General features: G+C 33.8%; 1 protein-coding gene across 2 annotated transcripts in view; it reads left to right on the top strand.

The window, feature by feature from the left end:
- LOC118183119 (teneurin-a-like) overlaps positions 1-20,232 on the top strand; it is a 1,514,249-nt gene that overhangs the window by 836,115 nt on the left and 657,902 nt on the right. For both annotated transcript variants that reach the window (XM_085820731.1, XM_085820730.1), the window contains exon 8: positions 3,054-3,532. In XM_085820731.1, the coding sequence (XP_085676857.1) occupies positions 3,054-3,532 (479 nt within the window). The remainder of the gene's footprint in view (positions 1-3,053; positions 3,533-20,232) is intronic.

Below are 20,232 nucleotides of genomic sequence, written 5' to 3'. Positions count from 1 at the left end.
TAGTATAAGCTTACAATTCAAATTAATTTCAATCAAAGAAAGAGTATATTATCGCAGATAATTATGTTTTATTCATTCTTTCTGCCTTAAAATAAGTAACCACAAAAATGTGTAAACCGTAACTGAAATAAAATAATTTATTGTATCCTATCACATTTTATTTTCTATTTAAAGAAATAATACTTGGCCTTAAATCTGATGGCTTCTCTGTGATCTTTCTGCGTTAAATTCACCTTCCATTTCATGAATATACTCAAATTCCTGTGATGCAGCTCAAAAATATTTCTACATACATAAAACAGTTTTCATACTTAGGGAGAAACAAAATGGATTAATAGGTTATACAATCTGTTTTAACATACCCACAAAATCGCTTTATTTCCCTAAATTCTAAGCGGTTTCTTAAAGAACTTATAACATTGACCTTCTCAGTTTTCTTACACAATGGATAATGTTCAACAACTGGAGGTTATGTGTCTTATACTCTTACAAAAATACCCAAAAAAGACCTTTTCTTCTCCTCTTCTCACTGTCAATGTCGATAAAACGTGTTTAAAGGGGCAGTGCAGACGTACTTGCAATTTCACTTTTCCTCGTCTTTTCTTATCTATTATTATTATTTTTTGATGCTTTTTCGCCTTCTTTTTCTACAAGCTAGAGATCTCAGGCTTTTCTCCACCCTTAATGTGCCTAGTTCGATCTCTTGTTATAATAGAAACTGAGGCACTTTTTTTTAATCTTTTTAAGGGATGTTCTTTCGCTATCTACGGTAAAATGGTGATTTGTCATATATATACCGATTATCGGTTTTCTGTTAGAGAACTCTTTTTAGCCTTTCGCCATAAGTATTGTGAGTGATTAGATGACATATGATGCTGAATAAGACTGTAGATATTCTCTTTTCTGAAGCTTTTCACTTTTTTTTTTTTTTTCGGAAATATTTTTTTTCTGCAGATCTTGGTATGTGTAATATTTTTAACTCCGATGAGATACATAATCTCGTAGATTAAGTGGATTAGATTGACAGTAATCCAAATAAAAACCAGTTTATCCAATGAAATAAAATGCAGTATATAATCAGCACGTTAAGTTTCCTTAGTATTGCTGTGAAATATGTAATATTTATTACACAGTTTTACAAAACGACGTCATTATAATTATCAAAGTATCACACCGTCAAACATCAAAGAAACTTTTCAACAAGTCCTTTTTGTTTCTGGATTATGTGTAACATCTAACAATATGTCGTATATGGCACTGTATAATGAAAATTTCGGATATTATACTCTTCTACTGCTGTATTGAGAAAGATTCATATTTGGCTAAAACCATAGTATATGCAGTCTAAGTGAACTACACATTGCTGGCCATTAAGATTGCAACATAATGAAGGAAAGCAAATACAAAAAAGATATTTATTGTACGTAAATAGTATGGTATGAAGATAAAATAATTAAATTTGTAAACAGTTTGGGGGTTTACAGGGGTGCGAAATTAGTAGAACCATCTTCCACCCTTGGCATCTAAAAGGGCCCTTACCTGATTAGGCATGGCTTGGATGGCAGAAACGGGCAACTCATTCCATGCTGTTTCAAGTCTATGCTGTACTTCATCAATCGTATTAGCGGGAGAAGGGTGTCGGACCAGTCTCTCAGCAATCCACGACTAGATCTTTTCAATGGGTTAAAGATCTGGAGATCGTGCAGGCCAGGGCAGCAATCGAATACCCTGTGTATCGAGGAAGGTCAGAACAAGACGTGCAGCATGTGGTCTTGCGTTATCTTGTTGGAAGATGGCGTTTGGCAGGCCTCGAAGATAGGGCCCAACCACTGGACGTAAGATGTCAGAAATGTTCACATTAAATTTAATCCGAACTAGAGACGTGCGTGTCGTGCACCCAATGGCTGCCCAAACCATTACACCAGGTGCAGGGCCCATGTGCCGATAGCGAATGCAAGCAGGTGAAGCGCGGTCTCCTGGTAGCCTCCAGACACGTATACGGCTATCAGAATACTGCACAAAGAACCAGGACTCGTTTGAAAAGACGAAGCTGTGACACTCCTGCATCCAGTTTTGTCTTTCGGGCACCAGAGACGCCGTTTCTCTATACGTTGCATTGCCAAGGGAAGCCGAAGTAATGGTCGTCGTATTGATTATCCACGCGGCTGCCAAAGCTCCATTTTCTTACTAATGGTCCGTGATGTGCATGTGCAGTTTTGCAGCGTTGGCCTCACAAAATGTCTGTCCTCTTGGACGTCAGTCATAGGAGGGCGTTGAGATAATGCATCCCGTTCAATATGACTCTCAGCAACCCACTGATTCCATATTCCCATGACAGTGGTTCGATGTTGACCAGTGCAGCGGGCGATATCATGGAACGATAATTCACACTCTCGATAGGCAACGATCTTGCTTCTATCGAAATCCGAAACTTGCTGGTAAGCATTTCATCTTCTTATTTCGAGGCATTACACGATATTCTGAGCAAACTTCGATCTTATTAAGCGTTTTCTGAGTGAGAAATCTACTATACAACTTTTCTTTTATGAAGATCTACCTGCTCCGTTGTTTAATATACTGAACTACTAATATTTTGCATATCCCAACCTCTTCTTCCTTTCATGTGGTTTTGACTTTCGTCAGATCATTTCTTCCTGGATCAGATCGTCAGATCATTCCTTCTACTTTAAATTTAATAGCCAGCAGTGTAGTAGCTGAGCATTTTTTAAATTAATGTTTGCTTTTATTGGGCCATTCATTGACTAAACTCTAGCTTAATTTATCCGGTTTTCAGTAGAATATTTGACTCAGGCTAAGTCTGCTACGTATTCTATAATATTTCGTTGTATTTAATATCCGTAACTTTATGACTGAGATTTCACTTAGCACACATACATGCAAAATTTATTTTACGCACTTATGTTTTAAAATCATGCCATATGTATAATGGAATGAAATGGTAGCTAAAAACGAATTAATATTTAAACATTTATAACTTCTTGCCAGTTTACAAATTTTGAGATTTATTTCAACTATATGCATATTTTTTTTAGGATATATTCACCTCATCAACAACCAACGCCGTTACCTCGATGTGACACCACAGCTGCCAGTGGCCCACCGCCGCCTAGCAAAGATCTACAAACTGTTGGAAGTCTTCATTCTTCAACTACAGTCACAACAACTATCTCTGCTACGACAAATAACAGCACGAGTTCCAGCGCTACTGGAGCAACTTACAGCAATCCAATTCCTGTCTTCTGTAGTACACCTAGTTCCACGACTGGTCCTATGGTACCCATTGCTAATTGTGTTAATCCACAACTAATACAACCACCAACAGCTCCCCCAACATCTGGGGGCAGGAGGCCTTTTATGGCTACTACATCCGCCTTCTCTGCATCAGCAGCAATGGCTTCATCAAGGTTCCACTTTCGAAAGAATTGCACAAGGAAATGCACATGGAAAATTGCAACTATTGTGCTTGGAATTATTGCAGTAGTACTGTCTTCTTGCGTTGCTTATTTTGCAGGTGAGTAATCTAATTTTCTAATTAAAATATTAATCACAAGTTTTTCAAACGTTAGCTAAATACATATTGAAACGACGGACATATATACATATTGGACGACATATTGAAAAATTTAGAATAGGTATAAATTAATTACAAATCTTTAAAACAAGTTAATGAAAATCGTAAGAAAAGTGGAATTATATTTTCAGACTAAATTTGAATTAGACTCAGTTCAATAAATTTTATTTCATTCATGCTGTCTATTTTTTTTTTTTTTTTTTTTTTTTTTTTGGTAGTTTACCGAATGAGCTTTAACATGGTAAGGAAAAAAAAGCTTCGAACAACATTTAATTCATTGTTTACAGGAAAGGTCACAAATTGGAGGTACCCGAAGCAATTTAATGTGCCCGAGAATAAATTTCAATTATGTATTCGTTGCACATATGCAAAGATTTCGAGATTTTATTTAAGTCTAAGTTTACCTTGTTTCCATTACCATTAAAATCGAGCATGGATAAAAAACAAGAACATCTATAAATGGAGTTAATTAATTTACAATACGATATAAATGTTATTAAAAGATTTAATTAACTTCAAAGATTCAAAGATTTCATTCGTACTTGCCAGAAAATAAATACCCTCAGTAATGAATATTTGCGCTGAAAAATAACCGCTTTATTGTGGATACGTAAAGAGTTTTCTTTCCATAGTTGAAAAAATAAGAAAAGAATCTGAAGAAGATGATAATCTTGAAGATCTTCATGATGATAATATCTTTTAATTTCTTTCCAAGGTTATAAACTTTATCAGAATCGAAACGCCATCAAGTGTCAAGCAGTAGTAAGAAATGAAATTTATTATAAGTATGAACACGTAAACATACGTATTTTTACTTATGGGTCGAAGAAAAATTTTAAAAATAAGAGAAAGAGATTAGTTGTTTTTCCTTATTCTCGAGTTTTGTCTCACTTGAAAGATTTATTTTGAAATTCAAAAAGTTTCTATATTTTTTTTAAGTTTAAATTATTTATTTGATGATTAATTAAGCAATTTAAAACTATTTTAATTAAATGTTAGCCTGAAAATTTATTACTTAGTTTTCGGTGTATTTTAATAATAAAGTGCAATAAAAATGGCTCGCTTTAGTCAAACTTCAGATTTCAGGTAGAAATAAATATAGATTCGAAGTCTTCTTTTATGATATTATTATTGTTATTATTTATGTATATTTTGATACATATTTAGTGAGTGAGATTAAAAATTTGCTTTAAATATTTTACTTTATTCATCAAAAATTTTCATTTTGTTTAAAAAAATAAAAAAAATAAAAAACAACTTTTGGCTCGTTAGTCTTTGCTTTTAGATCGTGCATATGACCGCGATGCGATTGCAATTTGAATTTGCAACTTCCGGTTTACAGTATAAATTATTATAAAACTGATCATTTTGTTATACTTTTGCATTTGTAATATAATACGATAACTTGTGAGAAGGAAAGAAAGCATACCTATTATCATATTTGTTTCGAATTAAAATAAAGTATGTATGATTTGTTAAGTGTATACCAAAAAAGAAAAATCCATTTGTCATGCAATGCCCTAATCTTATTATATTTATCTAAAATCCTAAAAAATATTTCTCCGAATGTTTGCTGCAAAACATTTCACTAGTTTAAATTGATTAAAAGTGATCTTCTTAACTTTGTTTCATAGCTGTGTTTGAACTATAACTAAATGTAAATGCAAAAATAAATCACAGTTTCTTTACATCTCTTTATTATCAGGTTAACCTTCTTATTTAGAACCAAATAGCAGCATACAATGCAAGAAAAAGAAAAATCCAAATGCATACATTACATAATTAAATACATTTTATACATACATTTAAAGACGTTTCTAATACTAAGAATATACTGAAAATTCACACATTACATAATTACATTTAATACATACATTTAAAGAGGTTTTTAATACTAAGAATATACTGAAAATTCTAAAATTAGGTCGTAACAGCCATACCCTTTAAATGAAAAGTATTTTAAATATAAATCTTAAGAGGTGTGAAGTTAGTCCATCTGTCTGAAATGCAGTTTTTTAAAAGAATATTCTGCGAAATAGAATTAGTTTTCTTAAAGCATGTGGACCCTCAATCAGCCTGCTTATCGCAGTAAAGAATATGAAAGAGAACACTTTCATAACTGCGCCTTTACTAAACGGAGACATTAAAAGACAAAGCTGCAACTGGTGAAAAGTATATTTCGGGGTCTTTGGGCAATATTATGAATAACATCGAAACATTTCTGAGACACATGCAATTGATTTTGAATGAATTCTATATTTTTAATTTAGAGATTTAATAATTTATACAGTTCTTTCATCAAAGTATTCTTAAAAACTGAAAGAGTTATTATTAGGGTATCATTTTGCAGGCAGAATTTTTTAAATATAAATTACAGTAGTCCCTTAAATCTCTAATTTAATTTGCCTATATCCCTTTCCTATCCTAAACCTAGTAACTGTTTGTAACAAATATCTCTTAATTGCTTCATTTAAAATTGATCCATGTAATATGATTTTTACATAAAGCTAATGATGCAGGCACTTACATGAACGCTTCAGCGAATAAGGTATTTCAAACCTAAACATTTTACCAATAGCCAAAAGGAAAATTCAGGATCCATAATTCTGAAACATATTTCCATCTTAGATACCTCGCGTTAGCTCTGCTTTAATTGATAACTAGTCGTTGTTTTACTTCGGCTTTAAAAGTGTAAAAGTCTCACTTACTGCGCCACTATACCTTTGTCAACTATAAAAGGAATATTAAATCTGTCGCTACGACTGGGGGGGGGGAGGTTAACGATTTTATTCGTCAAGCTCCTTTATTCCGCAAATTATGTTCTCTGTCGTATCATTTTCTAAATCATCACACACACGCCTAAATATATATACATACATAGGGTGTATCAGTACAGCGGTGACAAACTTTCAGAGGAGATAGAGTACACATAGACGAAATCAATAGAGTACAATCAGAAAGAAGGACACGAACATGGTACGGAAACATGTTTATTGTGCTTAGTACAGCAGAAATCAAGAAATAAGGGGAAAAAAAAAAACAGACAACGATCGTCATCAAAGAAGGTGTTCGAAATTACGACCGCGGACTATGATGCGGGCGTCACATCTCCAGTGCATGGAAGATGCATGACATAACGGTTCCTGCATATTATGGTCCAGGGCCGTAATTTCGAACACCTTCTTCGATGACAATTTTCGTCTATTTTTGTTGTTATTTCTTGGTTTCTGCTGTTTTAAGCATAATAAACATGTTTTCTCACCTTATTCGTGTCCTTTCTGTCTTGTGATTTGTGTCGTCACTACCGCGACAGGAAAGCGTTTCCGACCATGCATTGCTATGTAATTTCCCATTGTCTGGATTACTCTATCTCACCTGAAAGTTTGTCACCGCTGTACTGATTACACCCTGTATATAGCGAAGCATCATATCCCTGTTTCGATCCCAAGCAAATGGACTGGCTGGCAGGGTGTGTTTTCGTGCTTTTCTTTCACCCTGTGTAACGTAATTACGAGCCATTTTCTCGTTTTATATCTAGGTTATCCTCAAAGGCATCCCTGCCCTTAAGCTCTGCCACATTTAATTAAAATAACCTCACCGAGCTATCACATCTGATCTACTGTTAGCTAAATGCAATTTCTAAGTGACAGCATATACCCGATCCATATCAGCAAACATAACGTTTGCGTAATCACCACTCTTATTATTTCAACGAGGAAATGAAGTCACGAACCAATGCCTCTGACACACCCGTAAAAATTTTTCGACCGTGAATGTTATGGGATTTGAGTACACCTACCTATGAATTTCTGACCGTGGTGCTGAGATACCTTGTTTATGTGAATTTTAGGAAATACTTGAATTAAATCATTGTCTCTAGTCTGTGGAAAACAATGATTATTTTCATGTGATCTTATGAGCGAAAAATGAGGATTATGATTTAACAAATATGAAAATAACAGTTTGTCTTTACGTTTATAAAGAAAAAAATTTTTAAAAAATGTTAAGAGAGCATAAAATATTTAACTCAGTTTACAAACAGAAACAAAATAAGGTAAGAAGTGTGGAATTTTATTCAAATTTAAGCGAATGCTTTTGATGAAGAAAGTGAAATTTCACTATAATAGCCTATAATTTATGTTCTTTAGCAACTTCTCTGGTATTTTTTAATTAATTTATTCAATAAGAAATGTCAGACTTCGTACTGATAGTTAATATATTATTTTATTTTGAGAGGAAGTCATAAATGAATTGATGTTGTTACTAATGCTCACTCGTCTGACCTATAGTCAGCTACCACGCAGTTCCTCGTGGCAAGGAGCGCTAGTTTACACCTGCCGTTGGCAACAGCCTTGAGCACCTTACAGGTGACAATGCGGTTTAGCTCTTCCACCCCCAATATTGATGGTGAGCAACCGGGGGGCAGGGTTCTATAGTCTCCCACCCCTCTTCTCCTACCACTAACCTCTCCGGAGGACTTTCGGCTCGGCGAATATTTAGAGTGCTCCCATGCCTCAAGGCTATTATACATTTACAAATAGCCATGCCTTCTCCGGGATTCGAAACCGAGCCCTTCTGCGGCACGGCAGTCAACGACGCTAACCACCATACAGGTTCGGCGGTAATTGGATGTTGAACCTATGCAAATTTCAGTATATTAAACAAAATCAAAGAAAACGCTATAATTCCAGATTAAATCTGCAGCGTTTATCAGCCTGGATGATGAATATCTCTTCTGGAACCAAACAATAGTACAAAGTTTACTCTTCTTGACCAAAGTCAACTAGCATGGGAACGTCCAAGTGTTTGCCCATTAACGCGATACTAATGCGTTGCATATGTGGTTTTCCAATAAGCGAATAAAATTGACTTTGATTGAAATCTCTGATAGCACCAGAAAGAGTAATATTTGACCTTGAAAGAGTGTAACCTTAGCTTCTACTAACCTTGAACTCACGGTTAAAGACAGACACATTGGAAAGTTAGAATCCAATGTGAATGTTGTTAAAAGTCTTATTTCATACTATAAATTTGTATATCTCATGTCAATACATATTTTATTTTATATTTACGTTATCATTGTGAGGTATAAGTGCATATTACGACTACAGAATTGAAATGTAAAGAGAAAGATGCAACAAAACCGAAATAATAAATAACTAAATTTTACCTCCATTTTTTGCACAATGCATAGCAAAATGCAAATTTCTATTACTAACTATCGACTTATAGTAGTGGAATATTGATTTCACAAAATGAAATTGCATTTGTTGATACCTTTCTTTCTTTCTATTTTCCCCCCTTAGTTTAAACTTCTAATGTGCAAAGCGTAAAACAAACAACACAGTCTAAAGATTTCTTGTCCGAGCTTTACTGTAAAACATTCCTAATGATACAGCCAATAATCTGAGCAATTCGAAGCGGCTTAAGACATTCTGCAGACAGCGTAAATACAAAATAAATAAATAAAACTCCTGTTGTTTAATTAAATATTGTCCTACATGCGTTTATCTAGAATACCGACTAAATTAAATCTGCAGGCGGATAAGGAAATAGGAAAGAAGATATAGGGGTATTTACATCTAGAATACGATTTTTCTCGTCATGAAATGTCGTAATCCCATAATACTTATAGTATTAAAGAATTAAAATTATTGAAAATAAATCAAAAATGCATGTACAATTAATTATACGCTTTTATGCAAGCTTTATTCAATGCAGATATTTTAAACACAGAAGAAAAACATGTAGAGTTTGTTATTCAGACATCATTTGAAAATCTTGAATATTCTGCAACATTATTTTATAAATATATTTTTAAATGTTTCTAGAATAGAAGGTTAAAAAATATTAACTAAGACGTTACTTAAATGTTATTAAATTGAAATTAATTATGTTTTAAAATATTTATAGCAGTATATCTTTGTGCTTTATTTTATTAAGGCTTAAAAAATGTAAAATAAATAACACACCACGAAGGAAGTATCTTACGTTTCAAAAGACAAATCTAATTTTAAATGATTGTGTCAAAGATAGCAATTTTGAAATAAACATTAGGATTAACTTTGTATTTTAAAATGAGAAATATTTCAAATTTAAAAGAATCTCAACTATTATACTTCAAGTAACCTATTATTGCTAAAATCTTATAGATAGTAAAGTATATAAAGTTTCGAATATAGTAAGCATATGGATATAAAGTTAGTATAAAGCATATGGAGTTGATATGAAGCGCGTGGATTATAAACGTAATATGCATCTAGATATAACATTTTGGATACAGAAAGCACCTCTCAAACATTCCAGTCAAAAAATTTGAAATAATACTTTGCAATTAAGAAAGGCTTTTATGGACTTAAAATGCCAGCTATAATTCACTCTGTATCTTTGAAAGGATTGCATACAATTATCTTAAAAATGCAGAGCTTTTCGTTCAGTTTAAAGGAATGAACGCATGTTTAATTACTTATAAAGATACTATTTTCAAAAATATGCAAATAAACAAATTTGTAGAGCCATTAGGTATTTTGAAGCAGGAGACGGGAAAAGTGAGCAATGCCCTCGCCGGAACTCAAATCACGAACCTCTCGAATACGCGCCGAGTGTGCTGATCATTACACCACGAAGGCATGCTAAGAAGGCGGAACAAATACCTTATAAGCTCAGTTTCACGTAAACTTTAAGTAAAACTCGTACGAATTCGAGGGTGATCTCAGACCTTGGGCTCCTCTTCTTCAGGAGCAACTTTGATGTGCTTCTCTTCCAATTTCAATTTATCTTGTTACTCTTAAAAAAAAAAAAAAAAAAAAAAAAAAAAAAAAGAGTGGATTGTTTCACATCATGAAAGAGAAAAATATTTAGAGAATGACAAAAACTATTCGACATATTTTATGTAAATAGTATGTTAAATATCGTCTGATATGAATTGACTTTAGATATTTTTCAAAATCACATTATGATTAATTGTTTGGTAGATGTTATTGGTGCATTGGGAGTATGCACAATGGAACTTGTAGTAGTTGGTTTAGTTTCCTCCAGAGTTTTTGAGGTTGAAAGCAAGGTTACCATAAAAGGTTTGTATTTCTGGTATTGACGTTTGATGTCTTTGACTGGCAAACCCAGCTTTCCACTAGTGCGGTACGAATGCGTTACGTATGTGCTTCTCCAATGGACGAGATGCGGTTGGTTTCACGAAAGAACTTTTCCTAGAAGTTCTTTGGCTTCATTGTCTCGAGTTTCGAAAAAAGAGAGATTTGACCTTGAAAGAGAAAACACGTGTCTGCCGACCCTGCTAGAAAATCTCTTCAGAAGTCTCCAGACAAAAAAAAAAAAAAAAAAAAGAGGGGAGAGGGAAAAGTGTCTAGTTTTCGGAGCAGAATTCGCTGTCCAGTCGGTTAGTAAATCTTAGGTTTAAAAACTAATTATTAATCCAGGAAATGTATTCTCCTAAAAACTGGAAAACATCATCAGTTATATAAAGTGATCTGTATATGCGTAAGGCTCATTCATCGCTTATTACGAGGAAAAAAAATTATCTGCAAAGAACAATGTTATGCCTTTTCCATGCGATGCTACACACAGGATGTGGCTTTCCTAGCCTAGGAGCCTGTTGAAGTGACTCGCACCTGAACCTTGAGCGCCGGAAGCCATGACAGTAGCATGCGACATCAAAGAAAGATATGCTTTTCCCAACAATATTGCCATATTTATTGCTTCTTGACATCTCCAGATTGATATGACTGACTCTTCGATCTGTATATGCGTAAAGCTCATTCATCGGTTATCACGAGAATTTTTTTTTTCTCTGCAAAGAACTACCCAATGTTATGCCAAGAAAGATATGCTTTTCCACACGACGCTACACACAGGATGTGGCTTTCCAGCAAAGGAGCCTGTGGAAGTGCCTCGCACCTGAGCCTTCCAACAACCGAAAGTTTCTCCTGTTGATCAATTGATGAAGGTAAAAGCTGACTTCATATGAAGAATAAATATTCGACTGCCCAATTTGCCTTTTACATATGAATTTAGCTATGTTTTCCGTTAATCCCTTCTCCTTGGAAATAACATTTGGAAACCGAAGAACTAGAATCTCGAAAGCTGGTTATATGCAAGAAAAGAATGCGTATTATTCGAAGACTGTTATGTGTCTACTTAATGAGGAAAGTTATGCTAAATACAATTTAAAAGCATAAAACTTTTCTTTAAACCCTTTCAGTCAACGTTCATGTTAATTGTCTCATTGAATTGTGTAAAAAATATTAAAATAAATAAATATTTTTATTTTTTGCATTAAATCCAATGATGCATCGTGAAGAAATATAATTTAGGAATTTATAACCCTGAGTAAAAATGATCCACGTGTCACGAAACAGTAGTTTATTGAATCAAGTCGTAAGATTACGCTATATAAATTTAAAAAAATGTTTTTAAGAATGATTATATACTTAATTACGATTTATTAATTTATAAAATATTTTTACATTCAAAACAAAACTAGAGTTTTATAGTACGTTAGTAAATCTACCAATATATTTTTTTTATGATTTACAGGATGGTTTGATGAAAGAATAGTTACATTCAACAGTTTGAAATGATGAATTGTTTAAACGCGCATTTAATCGTCTAAAAAGGGAAAACAAAATTTTCGTCTGAGGCAGTAGAAATGGATAAAACTGCTTATATTTATAAAGAAATGCAAATGTTTGAAAAATAAAATTTATCATAGGGCAGAATGCGAGCTAACTGATGGTTTGAGTACGCCTTTTCCTTAATTACCTTCTACTGTCCCTTCATGATAAATGTTCACTTTGATCCATAACTTTATATTGCACTTACAAAACATAACAGCTGGCTTTAAAGATGGAAAAATCATTGTTCTTCTGCGAAAAACATAGACGAAAGCACTAAAATGACACAATTAGTTCTTTATGCGACTGAATAAAATTTAGTTCATTCTTAAATTTAGAAAGTTAAAAGTTTTAAAACTAATTCATCAACGCTTCTGATCCAATATACCACTGCATCAGAAATTGAGTCAAATTTAGGGTTATCACTAATAGCTCCATACAATGTTATTTCGAAATGCAACGGTTCATCAATAGACATGTGAGTTCGCGCTGAATCTTTTGCATCATCATCAACGACATGTAATTTTCTATGCTTTCAATCTTGGAGATAGCCTTATGAGAACTGGTGGTAGAAAGCTCCTTTAAAAATCTATTCGTTTGGTTTTCATATAAATTGGTTTGGTTTGATTTATTTGATTACGGCATAGCACTCAAGGACTATGTGCCTAAGGGAAGAGATGTCTTCGTATAGAGTACATTTCAAGGGAAACTGGATCGTATACATGTTACACATAGAGGAAAACAGTCCGTTCTCGGGATTCGAACCTTGGACCGAACTATCAGTGTTAACGACTTTATCGCTGGGCCGCTCACATGGAGTTCAAAGGTGCTATTTCTGTATGATAAAAATATATTTTTTGTTTCAGTTGATCAAAGCGCCATTATTTTTACTTAATATCAATGTTTATATATTAGAATTGCATGAGCTATCTAACAAAATTTTCCATATCTTAATTCTCCGTATACACTCATATTATAAATTGCCTTATATAAGATATTCTTATCAAAGTCCTCTCTGTTTGTATACAAACATATAGAAAATACCTTTTTTACTGTGATAAAAAATTCATGTAATATTACGAAAATGTTATAGAATATTGTTTTAACTGAGGTAAAGTCGCCACATAAGGTCAAAACAAATTGGAAACTTTGCCTTAGTGAATGTCGCTAAATGAGGGACTCAGTCGCCAAACAGGTTGTTAATTTTATTTAACCATTTAAAACCATTTAAATATAGGCAACTAAAAAAGCAACCATAGTTTGGGGAGGATTTTGAATTTAATCAAACACTGATATTTGAGAGTGATCAAACACTGGTATTCGAGAGTGATCGAACACTGATATTCGAGGGTGATTAAATATTTATATTCGAAGGGGTTTTGAAAAAAAAAAGATGATCAGACACAGGTCTCGCATCTTCAAAACAAAAAAAAAAAAAAAAAAAAAAAAAAAAAAATCTGCTCCAAGGAAAAAAAGAAAAGGTCTGCTTTTATACTAAAGTTCTAATTTTACATTTGTCTGTCCTTTTCCAATGAATGAGTGATGTCCTCCGAGTATTAAGATTGGGAGTTGAGCAGAGGTCAAGAAATTTTAAGAAATGTTATGACACTTCATAATGAAACCAGATAGTTCCAGAAATCTTATGACATTTTTTGGGTTAAAAACATTAAGAACAGTTTATAAACTTTTTTTTTTTTTGCATAATAGATAGAAATTTTGCAAAAGTACATATTTATAGCTTATTGCATTTATAGTGCTATAAATAAGTTTAATTCTCTTATAAAGTATTTTCTCTCTCCTTTCTTTGTGCCTTCGTGGTGCAATTGGAAACATATTCGACGTGTATTCGAAAGGTTCAGATCGAGTCCCGGAGAGGGCATTACACATTATTCACATCCCCTGCTTCAAAGAAACCTAATGACTCCGTACCGTTGTTGGTTATTAGAATATGTTTTTCTCATTCTTTAAAGTTATCATTCTGTTAATGTTATCAAAATAGCCGTGGACAAACACGATCACATTTAGCTGCCTCTGTTTTAGAAAATTATTTTATAATTCATGTAAATAAATAAAAAAAGGTACTCTGAAAAACAAAATTAATCTCAAAATAAATTCGTTTCATTCTAGAATTTTCTGTGAAAATGCCAATTCTATATTAATTCTTGAACTAATCCTCTTCTTTGCAAGTAATGCACATTTTAGGATAAGGCATTTTCTTTCTACGAAATTACCTCAATTTTTATTACTTTTTATTATCAAAATGTAAAAAAAGTGTTATCCAAAACTGTATCTACTCTATTTCTCCTCTATTACTCTTTTTATCCTTATAACAAAAAAAGAAAGAGAAAACTACTGCAATCATAAAATATGCAAACGAACTACCTATAAAAGTAGTGAGCGAGCAGTAAAAATTCGCTTAACAGGGGTATTTTCTTTATTATTAATTCATGAATATCTACATTCGCGTTTATTCCCATGAGCTCAGTTGCACTCAAATTAGGCACGCATAAAGCTGAAACAAGTTTAGGAAAACTCTTTTTCTTCCCGCATGAACAAATCTTTCTCTATTACGTTTCATTGAAAAACACTTTTCGTTCTTACCTCATCAGTTCTCGTTAAGCCTTGAGCGCTTGGGGCTGAGCGAAAATGTTCTATTAGTTTAACACTTTTTTCCCTAAAAAATGCATTACTCAGTTCACTCTCAAAGTTCACACACAAAAGAAACTCAGTTCTTTTAAAATTAAAAATTAAGAATGGCAGTGACATAAAATCAATTACAGTATTCATATATCGGAAACTAGAAGTGTTTGGAAAACTTTAAGTACATTATATGAAGCTTAGGGAATTCGAACCTAGTAACAAATTTTAGGAACTCAATTTAGGAAGAGGCAAAAAAAAATCTGGAGTATTATGCAACAAAAAATTAATTAATCTTTATGTTCAAATTAAGTAATAAAAAGTAACACGTTATTATCAAATATTACATGAGCTCCACAAATATTTGGATTGTGCCCCAAATAAATGCGAAATTATTTGGATATTAAAGCATGTAAAGGTATAAGTAGTTGCAGTCGAAGTAACTAATTTAAAACACATTTTTAATTCTTGTGAAATATATTCTTAATACGAATTTGGCGTAAAGGGCGCAATCTGTACTCCTCTTCTTGAAAGCATCTGGGGCATTTCTATAAGGGTCGTTCAAATGAAAGTGGCACTGCTGTAATAATTCCGCCATTTGAAGAGAAACACGAGTACGCATGCACCAATAAAGGGCGGTGAGTACTGGGATTGCATGGTATATCGTCAGATTCCGCTAGATTCGTGCATCATAGCGTCAGAGCACGTTAAGAAGCATCGCTTGCATCATGGACGCCTTCAAACGGTGTCAACGCGCGGTCATGTAATGTTTAACTCTTTCGCATCGAGAGAAGGCAAAATCTCAATTCCCCAAACATCGAAAACGCCCGTATCTAAGAATTTCTCCTGGAATGCTTTTCCTTCCCCCATGACAAGTTGAATACTACAGCGCTAATAATAGCCTTACTTAAGTAAAGCGAGAACTTCTTTCTTCGACGCTTTGACACTGTATGAAGTTCCCCCTTGGGACGGGATTGCAACTTCGGGCATCAAAAACTAAACACTGACAGTAAACAAAGGAAAGGAAGGAACAAAGGAAACAAGGAAGCTACTTTTAGTAGCTTCAAAAGAATGATTGACACGTGATTTAACAACACCTGAAAGCAATGAGTAATGCAGTAACGTGATGGGGGAAAGCACTGGGTAGGAAATTATTCAGGCGTTTCGGGCGTCCAGTCGATGTCTGAATGTTTGGGCGTTTGGGGCGCTTCTGAAATCTATCGTCGAATGCAAACTGTGTATGTTATGTAGTGTATGAAAGGCAGATCGGTATTCCGTATAGACATTTTCGTAATGGAAGAAGCAGTACTGACGACATGCCACAAGCTGGTCAAGCGTATGCGGTGATCACCGAGGAGGCAGTTGCAGATGTTTACCGTCTCCTGAAAATGAATCGACGAATCACCACCCGGGAAATAACGGAGGAAATGTCTATGAGCATAGGAAGTGTGCACACAACGCTGCTTCTTGGTGATCACCACATGAGCTTGACTAGGTTGTGGCCTGTCTTCAATACTGCTTCTTCCACTATGAAAATCCCTACACAATCAGAATACCGATCTGCCTTTTATATACTACATGCCATATGCAGTTTGTATTCGACGATAGACTTCGACGATAGGAGTCGCATTTCCCGTTAAAAATTGCATGACTGCGTGTTGACACCATTTGGAGGCATCCAAGGCAAAGGATGCCACTTAACGTGCTCCGACGCTATGATGGTCCAGTAATGGTCCAGGAAGGCCGCACTGTACACCATGCAGAATTCAGGGGCCCCAAGCACTGGCCTTGCAGGATCGTAGAGCCAACTCGCTTTTCCTTTTCGCACTCCGCTACATGAAAACTGAGGTATCTCTGGCACCATTAACAGTCAGCCAACAATATTTTGTTATACCTTCTCCTTGATGCTCCAGCAGAGACAGGTGCGGTGCGGTGAAGAACAGACAGTGGTGCGACGAACGGCGACACTGGACACAGGAATTGCACCATATCATCTTTTCAGACGAATCCCGGTTTTTGAGTATCATGATGCATGCATCCTTGTGTTGAGGCACCGAGGAGAACTGGCATTAACATGCCCAGTCGGAATGCATTCGTTGTTGCTGCCAGAGATTGCAACTCTTTATACTGATATTCTGGAAGTTGTGTACTCCAAACCACCTGCAAATTTAGTCATGTCTTGCTCCCATTATCCTCTATACGTACAATAAATAAAAGATGACGAACGGTGAAATTACCCTCAACTTCATTTTTTTGGCCACGTTGTTGCTGCGTAGGCACAGTCCTCAGGCATTACAGAATAAGTTGGTTGGAAATTAACCATAGAAGTACAGACTTTGATATATTTTGTGATTAATGGGAGTACATTTGACTATCCTATCAAACTTACATCGAATACTGTAAATTGAAACTTTACGTTGCACATACGTCTAAAACAATACGATACATTTGAAACGAAAGTATAAGTAAAGTAATTGGTCAACAAAAATATAACATAAATCTTTCTCTTGCAATAGCATACTTAGATCATATTACTAGCTTGGAAATGTTTCAAGATTCAAATGATAGTATTCACTCCATTGTAAACTCATGGTCACTGATCAAGATAATTTCTCTTGAAGTCATATGATTTTGGTTAGTGACCATCTGTTTTAAATAGAAGTTTGTGATATAGGTTAAACTAAAAATTACTTCGATAATTTTATGAAGCAGTAGTTAATGATCTAGTTTTCTTAATTTCACTCTAACTGTTCTCAAAGACATCTATTAATATGTTCTGGTATGAACGTGAATCAGTTATAGATAATGTCATCTGTCCCAACACAGTGTATTTGATGTAGACTATCCCAAACTTACGCTAGTTGCTGATTTAAGTATTATTATTTGCTGTCACAGAAGTTTACCTTTTTAAAATTTATCTGCAACATCATTTTCTGCGTAAGTGATTGACTTTCAATTTTTTACCATTACTGTTATTTTTTTATAAATGTCTATATGTTATATTCAGCAGCTATACTTTTTTTGCTATAACTGAATAATCAAAAACTATCTTTATGCCAACGAAGTATGCCGAATGTTAGAAAATCCATTCCCTTAATTGCAAACTACTCTAAAATATTATTCTTATCTTTTTTGTTCCATTAGCTAGATTACTCCTTTTTTATTCAAGACAGTAATGATTTCAATAATCGAAGGTAATCTGTTAAGGTTTAAACAAAGAGCGTTTTTAAATACCACATCGGGCAAGCAAAAATTTATCTTGTATTACATATTATAAGATCTTTAATATTTATATATGTTCCATCCTTATCCATATGTTCCATCCTAACCTGTAGTTATCCAAACATACTTTTAAGAATGTCAAATGCATTTAATTGAGAAATTATCAGTTATTCACAAACTGTTTTTAATTACATTTATCAATTTCATGTTTGTTATCATATAAAAATTTTGTGCAAAATTCCGATCAATAATGTAAAGAAAATAACCGCAATATTTCTGATTTATAGGAACTATTAAAACAGCGCCATTGATTTGAACAAATTCTTCACACGTTAAATAAATAGATTAGTCTGATTAAAATTAAATTAATTTTCCTTGTCAATTTTTGCGAACTTCTTAAAATTCCTCAAACGGAGGATTTTTAAATACCTAATATTTTTAATGAAGAATCTAAAGAAAAAAAATTGCGCGTGGTTGATAATTTAAAATGTGCTTTTTGAATTTATAGTTATTTCTTATAGCAAAAATTATTATTCTTTAAGTAGTATATTTATTTTAATTTTAGCTACTAGAAAATAAATATTTATAAATAAAAATATAAATTTTTTTCATGCGTTTGCTTAATCTGATATTCAGTTTATAAGGTATTTCTCCCGCCTTCCTAGCATGCCTTCGTGGTGTGGTGGTCTGCACGCTGGACGCGTATTCCAGAGGTCAGTGGTTCAATTCCAGGCGAAGGCGTTGCTCATTTTTCATCTTGCTTGCTTCCAAAAAATATCTAATATCACTACAATGGCTCCCGAACTAAAAGGGTGTTGGATGATGATGCTCCATACCCTAGATTTGGCAATTGGGTCCCCTAAAAACCCCCGTCGCCCTGTTAAATGGGGAGTATATAAGGTATTCTCCCGCCTGCCGCCTAGTGGTCTGCATGCTGGACGCGTATTCCAGAGGTCCACGGTTCGATTTTCGGCGAAGGAGTTGCTCATTTTTCATCTTGTCTGCTTCCAAAAGATACCTAATGTCTGTACATGCTTTTAAAACATTAGGTTATCAAAATATTTTATGATCCCAAATCATCGTTTCATCATTTTTACTTTCTTGTACGAAGTAAAGGAAGTAGTGTAATCGCAAAAAAATTCGGTTATCATATTTCAATTAAAATATATCCATTTTGATCGCTCTCAAATCAATTTGAACGATATTTTTGCTTCACATCTGTATCACGAACTGAATAAAGCACTTTTTTTCCAAAACGGATTGTAAAATTAATTTAAAATGGATTCAAAAAAGATTTTTTGGCGACGTCTGTATGTATCTCGCATGATTCAAAAACGTTATGGTAGCCGTACATAGAGCCTTGAAATTTTGTACATGGAACTGCTACAACATGTAGCCCTTTTTGGTTACAATCGATCGTTATATATAAATGTTCACTTTGTTCCCCGGCTCGATGAGCTCAGTTTTTATTCTTCTATGTTGGCAAATTGTGCATTTTTGGTTTTAAATGTGATTGAATTATGTTGCTCTTATGTTTCGGTTAAGGTTTTTATGCTTTTAGTTAATCTGTTTGCTATAATTGTATAATAAGCAGAAATTTAAAATTTTAAGTGGCACTAGGGATAATGAGGCCGCCATTTGTTTCCTCTTGAAATCTTTAGTCGAATAGTGAATTAAGTCAGTGTAACCAAACCTTAACTTTCAGTTTTGTGCATCGAAAGTTCTGTCTTCCTGCCTGCTGGCCTAATTGCTTGTTTTTGCGTAGGGACTCTAATTTTAATTGCAATTTTTTTTTACTTTAACTGTTTTAATTGTATTTGGTGTTTTAGTATTTTTATATTTTGCAATTTTTAATGAAGGAGTTTTGAATGTTTATGTACTTTAGCCTTGCCGCAAAATGACAACTGAATTGATGGAATGTGAAATAAATCTCTAATGAAATTCGAGGAAATATGTAAATAAAGCACAGCAAAAAAAAAAAAGTGTGTAATTTAACATGCCGTGCTAGGAAGTCATTTGGTGTCCACATCAGATATTTTTCGTTAAGATTTGAAAACATTCGTTAATGTGTGTTTATATATCATTTGAAAGAATGAAATGGATACAACATTTTAAATGTTAGTTTTAAATATTGGTTTGCATTATATGATTGAT

Source organism: Stegodyphus dumicola, chromosome 7 (assembly GCF_044657685.1).
Source record: "Stegodyphus dumicola isolate Sdum_Otavi_A_Nest chromosome 7, ASM4465768v1".
Lineage (NCBI taxonomy): Eukaryota > Metazoa > Arthropoda > Arachnida > Araneae > Eresidae > Stegodyphus > Stegodyphus dumicola.
This window is presented reverse-complemented; position numbering and strand designations above follow the sequence as displayed.